This window comes from Cervus elaphus, chromosome 23, assembly GCF_910594005.1.
Source record: "Cervus elaphus chromosome 23, mCerEla1.1, whole genome shotgun sequence".
Taxonomy (NCBI): Eukaryota; Metazoa; Chordata; class Mammalia; order Artiodactyla; family Cervidae; genus Cervus; species Cervus elaphus.
This window is the reverse complement of record NC_057837.1, coordinates 53653195-53668960: the sequence shown is the minus strand read 5'-3', so window position 1 is coordinate 53668960 and position 15766 is coordinate 53653195. Positions and strand designations below refer to the sequence as shown.

Genomic DNA, 15766 nt, shown 5'->3' with positions numbered 1-15766 from the left:
AGTCGTGTCACTTGAGGACACAGGTGATTTTAGTTCCTGGCTGATAAAGCAGAGCTGCGCTGCCCTGGCCAGGGACTACCACTGGGCAGGGTCTGGAAACTTCCCCGTGATTGGTGGCCCCAAATGCCCTGCACATCCACAGAGAGGAAGGGCCCTTCCTATCTCCCTGAGAGCCTTAGCATCCTCAGACGTTTTTCCTCATTTTCAGTATTTTCTACCTGAGATACTGACAGAAACAGGACGTGACAACACGAAACCAGTGTTTAATGATGGGCATTCAGAGTGGTGGGCAACGGGACCTCCGCCCCTCCTGGCCCTTGTTTAGGAGGACTGAGGGCCCCGGGCGTGGATGAAGTCCTCCGGTGCCCTTTGCTCTTCTGTGCCCAGTCCTAGGACCCTGGGCTCTTAGCAGAAGTCGCGGTCGCAGCGTGTGGGTACGGTCTTAGGTACACCTCCAGCCTCCCTTCCCTGTCCTATCTCTCACACCCCCGGGAAGTACCGAGAGGCAGCCCCGCCCAGCAGGCGTCTGGCGTGTGGGGCGTGGCCACGAGGAGGGGCGGGTCTGCCACGGGGATGTGGGCGGTGGCGGCGGCTCACGTCTCCCCACCCGCTCCGGTCAGACCTGGCGCAGGTGATCTGCGTCCAGGTAGGTTGACCGCGGGGCCGTATAGCGTGGGCTCCCCTGCGCTGGCTCCCAGGCAGCCCGCCCCCTCCCTCGCCTACGTTGCCTTCGACGTCACCGCGTGAAGCGCTTTATTCCAGGAACCCAAGCGGCAGCCGCAGACGAAGGCCCCGCGGCGGGCCAGCGGTTCCGGGAGTTCTCCTGGTTCAAGGGAAACCCGGCAACAACTCGGTAAGACGCGACCCGGAGGGGAGCGCGGGCCACGTGGGCGCCGGACGCGCCCGCAGTCACCTGCCCTGTTGGAGTAGCGTCTCCCGTGTCGGTCGGGCTCGGGGCCCCGAGGACCCCTCGCGGCCCATCCCGGCGGGAAGACTCCATCGCTATGCGGTAACCCCTGTCCCTGGCGCGACCGGTCACCCATCCTCTCCAAGTCCTGAGGACTGGGCTTCCACGGTCTCAGGGAGGCCCCCTGCTCAGGCTCCCCAGAACTTCGGGGGGCCCCGAGGCAGCACCCGCGGCGCCCTGGACCGCGGCTCCTTCCAGTCCTGTCCGCTCTCTTTCCGTCCGGGAGCGCAGTCCCCAGCAGGCCGGTTCCTGGATACTCGGCTCGCGCTGGGACTAGGGGGCGTGGTGGCGGTTGGGGAGGGTCCAAGCCAGCGCCAGGCCCACCCCGACACGTGACGCCGGGGCGGTTCTCGGCCTGCAGTTGGAAGCCAGCCTCGCCCGGGAACTAGGCCCACCCACCTGTCCGCCGCCCCAGCGGATGTATCCTCACTCTGCTCGCCAGGGTTCCCAACTCGGGCCCTCCTCGGGGTCACACACCTGGGAACCCCGCGAACACCGTTGCTAGTTGCCCTTTTCTCACCCTTCTAAGCACAGCTAAAACCCACCTGCTGCCCCCTGCCCGGTTCTTTCAGAAGTGAATCCACGGCCCCCTCCCTTCCTGCCCCCGCCCCAGCTCTCAGCTTGACCTTGGAGGGTCTGGAAGTCTCCCAGCACGGAGCAGCCTGCCCTGCAACGTCTCTGGCTGCCTCGTGCAGGGGCTTAGCCCCGAAACATGCACAAAGGACACTTCCTGGGACTCACCCTGGGGCACTTAGGTCTGCATCGAGCCAAAGCCGGGACACTGGCATCTGGCGGTTTCTTCTTGACTCCTGGTGTCCCAGCTGAGAACTGAGACACTCTGATGGGTGGAGTCCTTCCCCAGACAGTACCCACCCTTCTGCTGGAGTCCATGTGCCCCTTGCTGCTGCTGGGGAGGGGACGGCACCTCGCGGGCTGACGAACCTGAGATTGTCCCTAGATGCTCACCATTCTCAGGTTGGACAGTCCTGAAGGCACTGCCCAGGCGGCTGACGGGGCTTCCGTGGGCACAGTACTCTTTGGGGTTCCTCACCCTGTGTCCCAGGAGCCTCTGGACAAGTGAGGGAGGGGCTCGGGGTCTGTCCTGGCCCAGGCTCTGAGGGTCTCTCCAGGCTGCAGGCCCACCCTCAGCTACTCCCCAGGTTCATCCCCCACCCCCTGGCCTATGCTGGGCCCACAGCAGCCCAAGTGCCCAGAGAGCTACACAAGGGGCCACTCATCAGTCCCAGCTGGCACACAGCCGGAGAGGTTTGCCTGGGGGTGGGCTTCTCTGGCCCCAGCAGCACCACCCAGCTTCTCCCCATGCTGGAAGCCCCCAGTGGTTCCAGTCCTGTACCTTGAACTCTGGTGCTGTTTCTGGGACTGGGAGGCTCCCTGAGACTGGAGGAATTTCCCCTTTCTCCCAGCGGCACCCCAAAGACCCTTTATCAGGGCTGTTTGGAAGGTAACCACTTCTGCCACCCCTTGGGGTCCTGGAAGGATGTGGCCCAAGAACCCCCCTAAGTTGTGACCTTGTCTCCGGGAGATGTCTCTGGTGAGGGACCCTCAGTCTGAGGGGGTGGGGCTTGGTCCTAGGACATACTGACTCTGGAGAAGTGGGAGGAAGCTGTCCCACGCACAAGCTGGTGGCTGAGTGGGGTGGGGGCCCTGAGCTACATCTCACACATGTGTGTCTGGGGCCATGTGTTCTTTGCACACGCATGAGCAGGTTTGGCTTTAATATCTTCCCTGGAAGCTGGTTAGCCTCTAGCTGGACTCGGGGGCCCCTCCTGGGATGACCTAGTTCCTGCCCAGCTCATCAACTGTTTGCCTCATTTCTCATCTGGGAAGAGCTTGCCAGACAGAAGGGCATCTCTGAAGGAATTGCCCCTTTCTCCCAGCGGCACCCCAAAGACCCTTCATCAGGGCTGTTTGGAAGGTGACCACTTCTGTCACTCCTCGGGGTCCTGGCAGGATGTGGCCCAAGAACCCCCCTAAGCTGTAACCTTGTCTCCGGGAGATGTCTCTGGTGAGGGACCCTCAGTCTGAGGGGATAGGGCTTGGTCCTAGGACACACTGACTCTGGAGAAGTGGGAGGAAGCTGTCTCACCCACAGGCTGGTGGCCGAGTCAGGTGGGGGCCCTGAGCTGCATCTTACACATGTGTGTCTGGGGCCATGTGCTCTTTGCACACTCATGAGCAGGTTTGGCTTTAATATCTTCTCTGGGAGCTGGTTAGCCTCTAGCTGGACTCGGGGGCCCCTCCTGGGATGACCTAGTTCTGCCCAGCTCATCAACTGCCTCATTCTTATCTGGGAAGAGCTTGCCAGATAGAAGGGCATCTTTGCCTCCTTGCCTGTCAGCACTTGAGCAGGGCCAGGCCTGCTGCAGGCTCCAGGCACAAGAGCACAGGATGAATGAATGAACAAATCTGGCCCTGGAGACGGGGCTGGAGCGGGGGGCTGTCCACTCACCAGGTTGTGGGGGAGAGGTTCCCTCCTGCCGACCTCAGGGCTGTGTCGCTCCTCTGACCCTGTGCCTGGCCACCTCTGGACCAAGCTCCCGCCTTTATCTGCTGCCCTTCGCTTGGCCCCCACCCAGAGACTTCCTGTCCCCGCCCCACAACTAGCTTTTCCATGACATCGCCTTTGTGAGGGGGGCGGGGAACCAAGAGAGACCAGGAGGGCAGGAAAAGAGTGAGACCAGGCTGTGAGGTGGAGGGGACGTCTGTGTGGGGGCTTCTGACAGCCCACCTGCTGCAACTGGGAATCCGCCTCAGGTTTGTGAGCCAGGCAGGCCTGCTCCCTGGCGGGTGCCCTAGCCCAAGAACAGTGAAGGCAGGGCCGGACGTGGTTTCTGGCCCTGAGCAGTGTGGCCAGCTCGCTGACGCACCAGCGTCTCCCCTGCAAGTGGGGCCCCTGTGGCCAGCACTAGCTCCTCACTCCTTCCTACAGCCACCCGCACACCAGTCTCCTCCCCCACAAGAGCTCCCCCTGCCCTGGTACAAATATGCCGGGGTAGGGGGGGAGTGGCTGTGGAGGCTGCTGACACCTTTAAGACCCAGAGCCCTAGGTCCAGGCCAGGTGGCCACCAAGGGCCTGTCTAGCAGGGCCAGGAGCTGCAGGTCCAGCTCTGCTCTGTTCTAAATGTGGCTGAGCCTGGACACGAGGAAAGTCAAGTGCAGGACCAGGACCCCTTGTCCTGCAGGGGCTGGGGGCGGGAGGAGGCAGGGCCCTGACCAGAACCTAGTGGAGGGCAGGCTTCCTTGGTCCGTCTGCTCCATGGGGGCCTCACAACTTGAGGACTGGGGCAGCCCTGGGGCCCGCTTCCCAAGCCAGGTCCAGGTGGGACAACAGTCCTGGGCCCTGCTCATTGACTGCGGCTTCCTTTTCCTAAAGCTTTATTTTATAAAATGTTTAGACAAGTTACATGGGTAACACTTTTTTTAATTAAAATAAGTAAACATCTCTATTCTGAGCCTCAGGGGAGACAGGGAGGCGTGGGGAGTTGGGGCGGGTGGTGGCTATCCAGTGGAGCCCCCTTCTTCATCGTCGCTCCCATCAGGTACGGCGTCGGTCCCAAAGTAGCGGTCACCAAAGTTCCCTAAGGGAAAAAGCAGGTCCTTGTGGTGGGGTCTCAGGCCCACCTGCCCCCCCGCCCCGGAGCGCCACTGAGGCAGCCAGGCAGCCTCACCGATGCCAGGGATGATACGGAAGAGGTCGTTGACACGCTTGTCTACTGCTGTGGTGATGATTCTGACGCGCGGGAAGGCGTAGGCCACCGAGTGGACACCCATCTCCGCCATAAGCAGCGATAGCAGGAAGATCTTGTCCTCGGGCACATCGTGGTCCTGCGGGGTGAGGGGCTGAGCTGCGGCCCTGGACCCGCCCCTGCTCCCCCACCCCCTGCCCCCCACTCACCAGCAGCACCCGCACAGCCATCATGGCTGCCGCGCCCGTGGACACCGTGCAGTCCATCAGGATCACGTGGTCGTCACTGATGTCCTTGGGGAGCCGCAGGTAGTGGAGCTGCAGGAGGCCCCAGGGTCAGGGGGTCCCTGAAGGCTGCACCAGGGCTCTCGGGGACTCCACCCCCACCCCCTTCTCAGGCTCCACCTGTACCCCACCCTCCCCGCGGTTCCACCCCCTCCCCCCCTCACTCCCAGGGGTCCCTCACCTCGGGCTCCCCAGTGAGCTGGTTGGTCTGGATGAGGATGGTGCCAATGCGCACGTCCTTGCATACGGCCCGCAGTGCAGGCTCCATGGTCTCGCCGGCCCGCAGGATGGACACGCCTGTGATCTGGGGGATGAGGTTGAGCTGGTCAGACCCTGCCTCCCGGCCACCCCAATTTCCACCCATCTCCCGCTGCAGGCTAGGCCCCTGGTACCTGCTTCCCCGCATAGCACTTGCCCGCGTAGTCCTGACCCTGTGGGGTCTGCACCACGCAGTCCTGTGCAGGGCGGAATGGGGACGTGAGCGTGAGGAGCCTCTTCTCCTCTTTCCTGCTACCCAGCCTCCCCCACCCCTGTCCTCAGACCTGGAAAGGCAAGAAGGAGAGTGCGTGCTCGATGAGCAGCCGCATCAGCCTCTTAGAGTAGAAGATGAACTCGTCCCGGCTGGTTTCCCGGTCTCTGCAGGTGGCGGTCATTCGCAGGGTTAGGGAAGGGCGGCTCGCCCGCCCGCTGTGCCCTGAGGAGGGGGGGAGAGCTCACCTGATGATGGTGTGCATGCCCCGCACCTGCGGCGTGCTCTTGAGGACACTAAGCGTTCTGGGCAGGGGGTGGCACTGGTGCGCCGAGGCCAGAGCCGCCCTGAGGACACAAACCGATTGGGAACTCAAGGAGGGCATTTCCCCCAGAGCCCTACCCTCCCGCTGCAGACTGGTGGGGTGGTGGTGCGCACCGCAGTGTGCCGGGTGGGGGCTATCCTCCCAGTAGTTGATCTGGAGGAAGGCCCCCATTCCCGGATGCCCTCCCCCATAACAGCCAGGCAAAGGGTTAAAGGACACGGTGGAAGGCAGAGCAGCTGACAGTTAGGCAGGAAGCAGGGGATGCGGGCGAGCCTCCCTCCCCGCTCCAGGTGCCCTCCCGGTTCAGGTCCTGGCAGACGAATCTCTGCCTCCAAGCTGGGCACCTGGTCCCCAACCTCAGGACCCCCTCTTCCAGGGGAAACAGCCGAGCTTTGAGGCCAAGCCCCGCCTAAGTTTCCCCAAGGTGATGCGCGGCCCCCTCGGGAGAGGGGCAGAGCTGGCTTCGCAGCTCCTGCTGCCCCGGCCTGGAGCGGAGAGGGGCGGGGCCTGCGGGGCGGGGCGGGGCCTGCGGGCGCCGGCACACAGCTCGCGGGCAGCACCACGGCCAGAGCACTCTGTCCTCACAGATCCCAGCGCAGCTTCCTCTGCCCGCCAGGTGAAGAGGCGAAGAGTAGGTCAGGGAGGGAACAGGGCAGGAAACCCCAGGGTTTACAAAGAGGAAAAGAAGAAAGAGAAAAGACCACTTAGCGGCAGCACCGTGGTCCCCGCAGCCACCAGCTGGCCTGGGGAAGAGCAGGAGGCTGGGGGAGGGGGGAGGCGGGGCGGTGGCAGGGAAGACCCCGCAGCTCGCGCCCCTGGGCCTGCGAGCACCCGCAAGTCCACAGCAGACGGTCCTGCAGGTCCCTTCCACCCAAGACAGCCACGCTTTCTGGAAACTTTTATGTCTCTGAACCAAGGCTTCCGCCGGAGCCCTGAGCTGGGTGAGAGGCAAGCGGAGACTGATGCGTGGGCAGGAAGCTGGAGGCCGGCTACCGGCCTGGAGGCATTTCCAACGCAGCTGGAGCTCGGGGCTCGGTCTGGTGCTTCCCGGCTCTGCCGCTGCTGCTGCTGCGTAGGGACAAGGCACCACCCTCCGCCTTGTGGGCGGGAAGGGCCCAGAACTCCTGAGGGCTCCACCTGGCTCTCTGCGCCTGGCCTCCAGTGCCAGGGTGGGCCAGCATCCCACGGCGGGGGGCGGGGGGGAGGGGCTAGGGGGCGGTGCCTCACCACCTCTTAGGGGAGTAAACTGGCTTCTTGGCTTAAGCAGAGAAGGGGCAGGCCCAGGCCCTTGGCTGCAGAATGGGCTGGTGGCACTACCCTGGGGCCCAGGAGTGCTAGCTCAGGACAGCTGTGCCCTGGAGTCGGACCCGATACAACCAGCCCCAAGTCAGATAAAAGCCTCCAGAGAGGTCAGGGTACTATGTGACGTCCGGCAGGTCCTTTGACCTCTCTGGGCCTGAATTACCTGGCAAGGGCAGGTAGAAGCAGTGTGGGGGCCACCACACCACCCCTTCTGTGCCTGGGGCAGGGCCACCAGAGGGTGGGCATGGTGGGAGGGGACAGCCCAGACTCCAAGCTCCCTGTGGATGTTGGAAATGCCTCCATCTGCGCAGACAGGTGTGGGAACTCTTACCTGACACTGAGCTCACGCTGCAGCAGTGACAAGGAGACACAAGGGAATGGGTGTCAGAGATGGCAGCACTGCTCACCTCAAAGTCACAGGACGGCATGGCCTGTCGCCACTGCATGCCTCAGCCAGCCAGGCCACCCCCACCCAAGAGCAGACACACCACAGCCCCAGAGGGGAGGGTCCTAAGGGCTGCCTGTCATGGGAGAGGGTCAGCTTCCTGTGGACTGACATGGGTACCTCTGGGTGGGATGTCAGAGCCAGGACCCTTGGGGCTCTGTTCCGCAGGCCTCAAGCACCCCACTGTGAAGCCAACCTCAGGGGTGGGTGGCCTCCATGGACAGCCTGTGGTGTGTGACCTAGGATTCTTGGGACAAGGGACTCAGTGCCAAAACCCCAGTCACCCAGAAGGGCTGGAAGGGATAGGCTGTACCCGTCTCTGCAAGCCCCATGCTCCCTCAGGGAGCCCAGCTGCCCCTGGCCAGTAAATATGGGGCTGTTTGGGCAGGTGGCCCTGGGCGGTGGCAGCAGGGGCCGGCTGGTGGGGCTGCGAGGTGTGGGAGCGGGGCCAGCTGTGGCTTACCTCCTCCAGCTGGCTATGCACGTGCTGCACAATCAGGTCGATGGCCACTGTGTTCCCGCTCCCTGGGTGTGAAGGAGGAGGGTGAGGTCCTGCCCCCACACTTAAGGGGAGCAGGAGGGAGGATAAGGTCTGGCTGTGCCCCCTCCCCCCACCGTCCCCGCCTCCCTGCCAGATGGGCCTGCAGGCTGACCCCGGGGCACCACGATGTCCGCCACACGCATGGTGGGTTGGATATACTGGTCGAAGGCGGGCTTCACAAACTTATTGTACTGCTTGATGACGCCCTCGATGTCCCGGCCCCGCTCGCTGATGTCACGGCGCAATCGCCGCACAAGGCGTATGTCAGAGTCTGTGTCCACAAAGATCTTCATGTCCAGGAGCTATGGGGGGTGGGGACAGTGAGCAGCTGAGGGCCAACACTGGCAGGGTAGCAAAGGCCACAGGGGACGGCCTCCGGCAGAGACTCTGGCCTGGGTATGGGCCCAGGAGTGGACCAGTTCCTCAGGGCTCCTCTGGGGTCTGGATGGTGTGGGTGCAGGGGCAGGGTGTGGTGTGCCTGAATGTGTGTCTGCTGTGCATCATGTGTGGAGTGTGTGTGTATGCACGGCAGGCAGTGGGGTTCCCAGGGCCTGAGCACACTCACACACAGGACCAGCACAAGCAGCAAGGACTAGGGCAGAGCCAACCATGGATAGACCTTGCTCAGGGCAGGGAAGGAGCCATCCGCAGCCAGACTGGAGGGTGTCACATGTGGGGACATGTCCCCCTCCCAGGGGACGGGATGCCCTTGCGGACAGTGCCCACATGGGAAGCTAGTTCCCTCCCAGGTAAGAACACACATGTGCACACACACACAAGTGAATCTACCCCCACAAATGTGGCTGTGACCTTGGCAGCCACGTGACGCAAAGGGGCTGGGTGAGATTCAGGAGACAAGGCAGCTCACCCAACCCTGGGCCTCAGCACAGGAAGGGAACTGGGATGGAAGCATGTTTAAGGCCAGTCCTGCAGGAGGACCCGGGTCATCTGCCTGGAGCCTGTTCTCACCTCCAGCAGTGTCTTGTCGGCAAAGGCCATGATTCCCTCGAAGATGATGACATTTGCACCATACAAAGTTTTCTGCAAAGGAACAGAGTGTGTGGAAGCAAAGCGGCCCGGGGCCCTGGCAGCAGCCCAGCGCAGCCGAGCCCACAGCCTACCCAGTCCTTCTTCCGGCTGTGGGTGGTGAAGTCATAGATGGGCACCTTGACACTCTTGCCCTGCTTCAGCTTCTTGAGTGTGGAGATGATGAGGTCGAAGTCAAAGGCATCTGGGTGGTCAAAGTTGAAGTTGTTGTGGGCAGCCTGCTCCTGCTGCTGCCTGGTGAGCACCTGCGGTGGGGGGAGGGGAGGAGCTGGGGGGAGGGGCAGCTGCAGGCTCAGACCCCCGGAGGTGGGGTGGGGTGGGGCGGGGGTGGGGTGGGGCGGTCCAAGAACCTCCCAGAGGCAGCCTGCACCACAGGGCACCCGCACCTTATAGAAGGAGTCCATGGACAGCAAGACCACCCAGGGCACATCCAGGGCCTCAATGATCATTCTGGCCACGGTGGTCTTCCCGGAGGCACTGCCGCCTCCCAGACCTGTGGGTGGGGTGGAGACCTTGAGCACAGTGGCCCAGCCCAGCTCACAGATGAGTCCCAGTGCTGCCTGCCACTCCCACACAGCCTCTTCTGACCTGGACCGAGGGGCCCAAGCAGGGCTAGTCACAAGACACCAGCGCAGGCATTGGACACTGAGGTGGGTCCCACCCTTCTACTTGGGGGTCCCACCAGATGGTGGCTTTGGCTCACCCTTCCCACCACAGCCATGCTCACCAATGGCAAAGGCCTCCTTGGACTGGGTACCATGCTCATTGTACCATGGCGGCCGCCCTGCCGTGTAGATGGTGCGCTTGCTTGTGCGCAGGAGGGGCGGCTCAGACTTGCACTGGCTGGTGGTGCGCTTCCTTGGCGAGCGCCCCGTGCCCACAGGTGGGAGCAGCCTGTCCAGGGACTCCGCGTTGCTGCTGTGGGGGAGGGGGACACGGTTGTCGTGGCCCAGGGCCATCAGCGCCCGGTCACCCCACATCAGGCCTGGTGTGACTAGTCCACATGGTGCCCCCATGCACGCACATAGGCATGGTGAAAGTGAGCAGACTTGTGTAGGGGCACAGCACACCCGGCTGCAGCCCATCCATCCAGTGGACAGCAGGGGACACCAGGGGAGCACTGTCCTGGCCCAGCTCTTCCTCCAACGTGGACTGGGCCTCAGGGAGATGGGAGGTGGTCATGCCAAGGACAGTCAAGACCCATCAAGGACTGTGTTCTTTCCCCTGATACACTCAGGGCAGCCCTCTCCTTTTCTGAGACCCAATCCTTGCCATCCTTCAGGGCACAGAGGGAGGGGCTACAGAGAGAGAGAATGGAGCAGGAGGGAGACCCAGGGCACCGTGCCAAGTACAGGGAAGAGGGTGGAGGCCCCCAAAGGCTGCATTTGAGGTGGGGTGGAAACCCGACCTGGGGGAGGGAGGCAGACCCCACTGGTGCCTGCTCCAGCGAGCAGAGCTGTGCTGACTTCTCAGCAGGTTTATACCCCAAAGGGGCACGGACGTGATGCTTGGCTCAAGGCCCCAAGGCCTGAGGGGACAGCAGGGGAGGCTCAGGTTGTCAGCCTGGCCGAGCAGCCAGACGGGAAACAGAGTCTTGGACTCAGAGCCCCGTGTGAAGGTGGCCCTAGGCACAGGACCAGCTTAGGGAGAAGGCACTTCCAGTTACTGCCTGAGAGGGAAAGTGGACTGCTCACAGCATCAGCTTGCAGACCCGCCGCAGAGATGCCGAAAACAGGCTGACAATCCAGGTAGGGAACCAGGGCGCTCCGGACAACCTGGGTAGGACATGTCCACCTCCAGCCGGAGCCCCAGTGATGGATGTTGCTCAGATACGGGTCAAAGCCTGAGAAGGAGCCACACACTGAGGGCGTCCTCGAGGTGCCATCAGGTGAGAAGGCAGCGTGCCACAAGCCGCAGAGGCCAGCACACGCCTGTCAGGGGGAAGCACAGACCAGCCTCGGCCACCAAGATCAGGAGCAAGGACTTCAGGTGAGTGTTTTATAAGCACATGACCCTTTGTGATTAAAAACCAAACCAACCCTTGGTCTGTTCCCGAAGCTCGCCATCACTGTTATGGCCTGCTATCATGGCCAGGACAGGGCGCTGTGAAACTGGCCTTGGGGAGATGTCCCCAGGAGTGCAGGGCTGTCTGGCTCACTTCAGGATAACCTAGCATTCCCCTGGCGTTCCCAGCTGTGTGGCTCCCAGTGCACCCAGTGTTGCCAAGAGGCAGGAGGACAGCGTCTGTGCACACGTGTGTGCATGGGCGGGGAGGCGGGGGGAGGAATTAGCTCAGGGCTAACACGTGACAAGTCACACCAGCGGCTTCCAGGGCACAGAGGGCCCTGTCAGCACAACTGAAGCAGCTGAGAACCATCAGCTGGATGTGACAGGAGGTGCAGCGTTGTCCCAGGGGACACAGAGCGCCGGGCTGCGTTGGTGCTCTGTCATCTGGACGGCGTGGGTGGGGAGCAAGCCCGGATTCCCTGGCCTCTGCCCCCAGTGTCACCTCTGCGGCTCTGACGAAGCAATTACGACGCGTCTGTGGAGCTGAGCACAGACCACACAGCAGGACACCCAGGTGACGGGGCAGGGCCGGCTTGCCCGGCGTCATACTCCACCAAGCTGGGCGTCTCCAGACCCTGGTCGGAGGGCACTGCTGGCCGTTCCACTAGCTGCGCTTGGCCCCCAGCAGTGGGCACAGGGCCTTGGGGCTCAAACATAGCTGCCCCCCACCTGCAAGCAACCCCCAGGCCCTGGAGGTGACCTGTGGCCCGTAGCTGGGGAGAGAAGCTCCATATGCCCCCAGAGAAAAAAAAGTCCAGTCTGTGCCTTCTACTTGGAAAGGAAACGCCAACACAGAAAACTGGGTTTGCAGAGGAGCAGAGCCTCTCTGCCCCAACAGACCAACCATCGTGCCAAGCGGGCTCTGGGACAGACAGGCTGCCTTGCGGGGCCGGCGCGGGACAGGAGGCCTGGGCAAGTTCTACTCCCGTCCCCCCACTTTTCCCTCCAAGCTGGGGCCCCAGCAGGAGCATCACCCCTCTCGGGGACTGACCCGCATCCCACTGAGGTGACGATGACCACCACCACCACAGCTCCCGAGGCCTGCGGTGCTGACAGCCTGGGAGGGATGCCTTCTCAGAGAAGAGCTGAAGATAAGCAGGGGTGACCTTGCCAGAAAGCCGCCCACCGAGGGCTGGCAATGGGTCTGAACAGCATCTGGCCTGCAGCCAGGTCAGGCCCTGCCACCTCCCCAAGTGCCGGGCTCTCCGTTCACTGCACCCTCCAGAGCAGGCCTCGCCCCTCTTTGGCAAGAGAACAACCTCTGATTTGGAAAGTCATACAAGGCCTCATCTGCCTGCTCTCAGATGCCAGGGTGCTGCCATCCGCAAGGACTAAAGGCAATGTCAACCCAAAGGATTATAAACCATAATGGACACAGGTCAGCGGATAACTGAGAGCCCCACGCAAAGGTGACATCTGCAGGTGGCAGGCCTGCCTGGCTGCCCTGGTGTCCACCAGACAGCGCACGGGGCTGGGGGGTAGCCGAGACACAGTGAAGACAGGAATCCTCACCGGAAGACGGCAGGCCTACCACTCACCTGCCTTCTGCTCCGAGGGTCCAGCACCCTGACACCCGGATGCCAGGGTAAGCTGGGGGGCTGCTCATGGCCAGGACACGAGGGAGACCGGGATGGCAGGATGACCCCAGGTGTGTGCAGGGATGTCGCTGCACTGCCTCTTAGGCTCCCAGCAGTCCCCCAGGACAGCTCAGGAGCCCCTTGAACTGCCTCTCCATGGGTGGGCAACACAACCAGTGAGGAGCTGCAGTGAGGTCCGAGCCCTGGCTGGCAGAGGCTGCCCACTGGGAGTTGGGGGGCCAACAGGTGAGAGGCCCCAGGAGAAGCAACAGCACTCACCACCAGCCTCAGGGGCCGAGGCCACAGGCATAAGAGGATCACCAGCTTGGGGCTGTGCACTGGCCTGATATTAATAGCACTGACCCTGCCGAGGAGAACAGCCAGGCAGACTCAGGCCAGCATCGGGGTGAGCTGCCCCTCCTGCGCTCAGGCTGGCCAGCTGCCCGGCCAGGGCTGGCTGAGGAACCCCATCCGGAACACCCTGGAGAAAGTCCCAGACCCCACCTCCCAGGGGCTGCAGGGCCCAAGGCCCCCAACCCCAAGACAGGGAAAGCAAAGGTGTCTTTAGGCTGAGCTATCAGCACAGAGCCGAGCTGAGCGCCCCACCCCTGCCCCAGGTGCCTCCTGAAAGCATAAACAACCTGAAACTCTACCCCCCTGAGGCCTCCTCCAAGAATAACTGCCCTCCCCTCCCCCTGCAGGAAGGCTCCAGCACATCCCTCAAGGCCACCATCAGTGCTGAGTGCTTAACTAGGGTCACAGCCACGCCCCAGTCCAGCAGCAGGAGGAAGAGCAGGCCCTCTGGTGTGTGGCTGCAGTATTCACTCACATCCCAGGTCCCCAGCCTCCTCCCTCTGATTAATCCAGTCCATACACCAGTTTTTCTACTCTGCTTCATGGCTCAGAGGAAGCCCCTTCTGTGCACCACCTTGGGGTAACAGGTCTGCCCCCACCCACCTGGAGCTGCTCCCTCCCGCCCCCACCCTACCTGCCCTGCTCAGTCTCAGGGCTGTGGAGGGGGCCCTGAGCCCCATCCAGCTTTAGGAGAGTTTCCTGGGCGAGTGAGTAAAAGGAAGTCAGAGGAGGGGGGAGTAGCTGGCCCACTGGGGCCTGGTCTTGCGGTAGGTGGCCCAGACAAGCTCAGGAACAGAAATCAGGGCAGACAGAACTGGGGCAGGGGGGATGCAGTCCTGAAGAGGGGCAGTAGGCTCCAGGGACTTGCAGTCGCCACCCCACCCACTGGGAATCCCCCTACGGGACCCCCTCCTTCCCACTGCTTTGAGCAAGTAGGCCAGCTTCCTTCCACTAGCCCAGGGACAGCCCCCAGACCTGTGTCCACCTGGACCCCACCAGGAGAGAGCCCAAAGGGTGCTCACTCGTCCACCAGCACCTCTAGTGCAAAGGGAAAGTCGGTCCCTTCCAGAAGGCCAGGCGCACAAGAAGCCTGCATGCAGACTGCAGAAGGCAAAGTGGAGCCGAGGTCAGGCGAGAGCCTCAGTGTGGAGGCACCTGCACAGACACCCAGACAAGGAAGGGAGGCAGCTCTGGTACCTTCACCGTGGGGTTGGGGGGCGGGGGGCGTGCAGGGGCTGCTGGGGGAGGGGATCACGTGCTTGAGGAATATCCCATAGAAGGCAGGGTGTAATGAGAAATTCCCAGAGAAGACCATCTGGCACAGAAGCTCCAGGGCCACTCCATGGGGCTCTGTGGGAGAATGTGCTGGTCTCTGCTTACTGCCCAGGGCCAGGGCCCTGGCTCCCCCTGCTGTCCCCCCGGAACCACGCTCTTAGGAAGACGACCACTGTCACCCTGGCCCTGCTAGGGGCACCTAGGTCCACTACTCAGTCTGTGCACCAGGCAGGGCCGCCAGCCGCTGCCAAACGATGTCTACAGAGGGCGCTCTTCTCAAGAGCTTATCTGGTCTCCGACACATCAGATTTTCTGGAACTAATAAGTGTCACAGATTCAGGTCCCTCCTCTTCCACCCTGTCTTCCGAGCCAGGATCTCAATCACTGCTCACCAGGAGGCCGTGAGCCTGGAGGGACACCAGAGGCTCCTTCAGGCGCAGGGGGCCTGAGACCGTCTCCCTCCTTGCCCAGCAGCTCTGCTGGCAGTGCCCAGTCCTGAGCAGTCCAAGCCATGGCACTTTCCAGACAGACCGGCAAGCTAAAAAGTTTTTCTTTGGACCCAGCCTGTGGCCAGCGCTGGGTCAGGAGGGGAGAGGTGGGTGGGGCGGTGTTCAGACCCGGAAGTGAAGAGCCAGCCCTCCCCTGAGCGCTGCTCTGCCTTCTGGGTCCGGGCCCCAGAGGCTGTGAGCGGGAGCTGCCTCCCCAGCCATGGGACAGACCCCCGCCTCCCCGCCACAACGTCCCCACCTGCAAAGTCCCCAGAGCCGCGACCGTCTAGGTGCCTACGCGGAAACTGAAAGGCACCGTGCCCCGCACCACCCAGCATCACGACCTCTGGCCTCAGCTGGGAGGCCGAGTCTGTACGGGTCCCGGAACGAACTGACCACCTCGGAGCATCCGGCGGGCTAATAGTCCAGCCCGGTGCTCGTAGGCCCAGCGCCGCGTCGGCTCGGGACAGAACGAGCCCGCACATGGGCCCTCCCCCGCCAGGCCACGGGGGCCGGCCACGGAGACCGTTGGCTGGTCCAGGCCCGGATCCCTGGGCCGCTCCTCCCACGGAACACGAGGGGCGCGCCGCGCCTACCGGTCCTCGCACGTGGTCTCGTTCTTCCCCTCCGGCCGGTCTGGCCCGTCTCCAGCCGCGAGGGGCGGCGGCGCCGGTCGGGGGGCGTCGGCGGAGGCCGGGGGCGCAGCCATGAGCTCGGGGGCCTCTCCGCGGGCGGGGTGGGGCGGGGCTTGGGGGGAACGGCCGCTCAGGCTGTCGGGAGCTATGGTTCAAGGCCTGGCGCCGCGCGCCCTCCAGCGCGCTCCGCGGACTACAAGTCCCACCAGGCCGCGCGCGCCCCGCAAACTACACGCCTCACTAGGCCTTGCGGCGGGTGTGCAGGTAAGGACACCAGCCCACG

The 15766-nt window shown here is 63.2% G+C and overlaps 1 protein-coding gene across 10 annotated transcripts; it reads right to left on the bottom strand.

Annotated features, from left to right (window-relative positions):
- Positions 1-4388: 4388 nt before the first annotated feature.
- Positions 4389-15758, bottom strand: UCKL1 (uridine-cytidine kinase 1 like 1). 10 transcript variants are annotated; one of them, XM_043884835.1, is made up of 15 exons: positions 15445-15758; positions 9815-10005; positions 9474-9580; positions 9162-9332; positions 9010-9081; positions 8153-8342; positions 7963-8024; positions 7386-7402; positions 5676-5774; positions 5501-5594; positions 5351-5413; positions 5140-5262; positions 4884-4991; positions 4657-4813; positions 4389-4566 (listed from the first exon to the last, which is right to left on the bottom strand). In XM_043884835.1, the coding sequence occupies exons 1-15, from the start codon at positions 15555-15557 to the stop codon at positions 4487-4489; spliced, it is 1647 nt and encodes a 548-aa protein (XP_043740770.1). In that variant the 5' UTR covers positions 15558-15758; the 3' UTR covers positions 4389-4486. The 10 variants fall into 10 exon arrangements, with proteins under 10 accessions (XP_043740770.1, XP_043740769.1, XP_043740772.1 ...); XM_043884834.1 differs by lacking the exon at positions 7386-7402 and adding an exon at positions 6338-6357; XM_043884837.1 differs by having other exon boundaries at positions 9815-10002.
- Positions 15759-15766: the final 8 nt, after the last annotated feature.

Coding starts and splice junctions, on each gene's coding strand:
- UCKL1 (XM_043884831.1), bottom strand. CDS start 15,557: ATGGCTGCGCCCCCGGCCTCCGCCGACGCCCCCCGACCGGCGCCGCCG. Junction 10,003..15,444: donor GAGACCACGTGCGAGGACCG/GTAGGCGCGGCG, acceptor CCCCCACAGCAG/CAACGCGGAGTCCCTGGACA. Junction 5,595..5,675: donor GGCATGCACACCATCATCAG/GTGAGCTCTCCC, acceptor CGCCACCTGCAG/AGACCGGGAAACCAGCCGGG.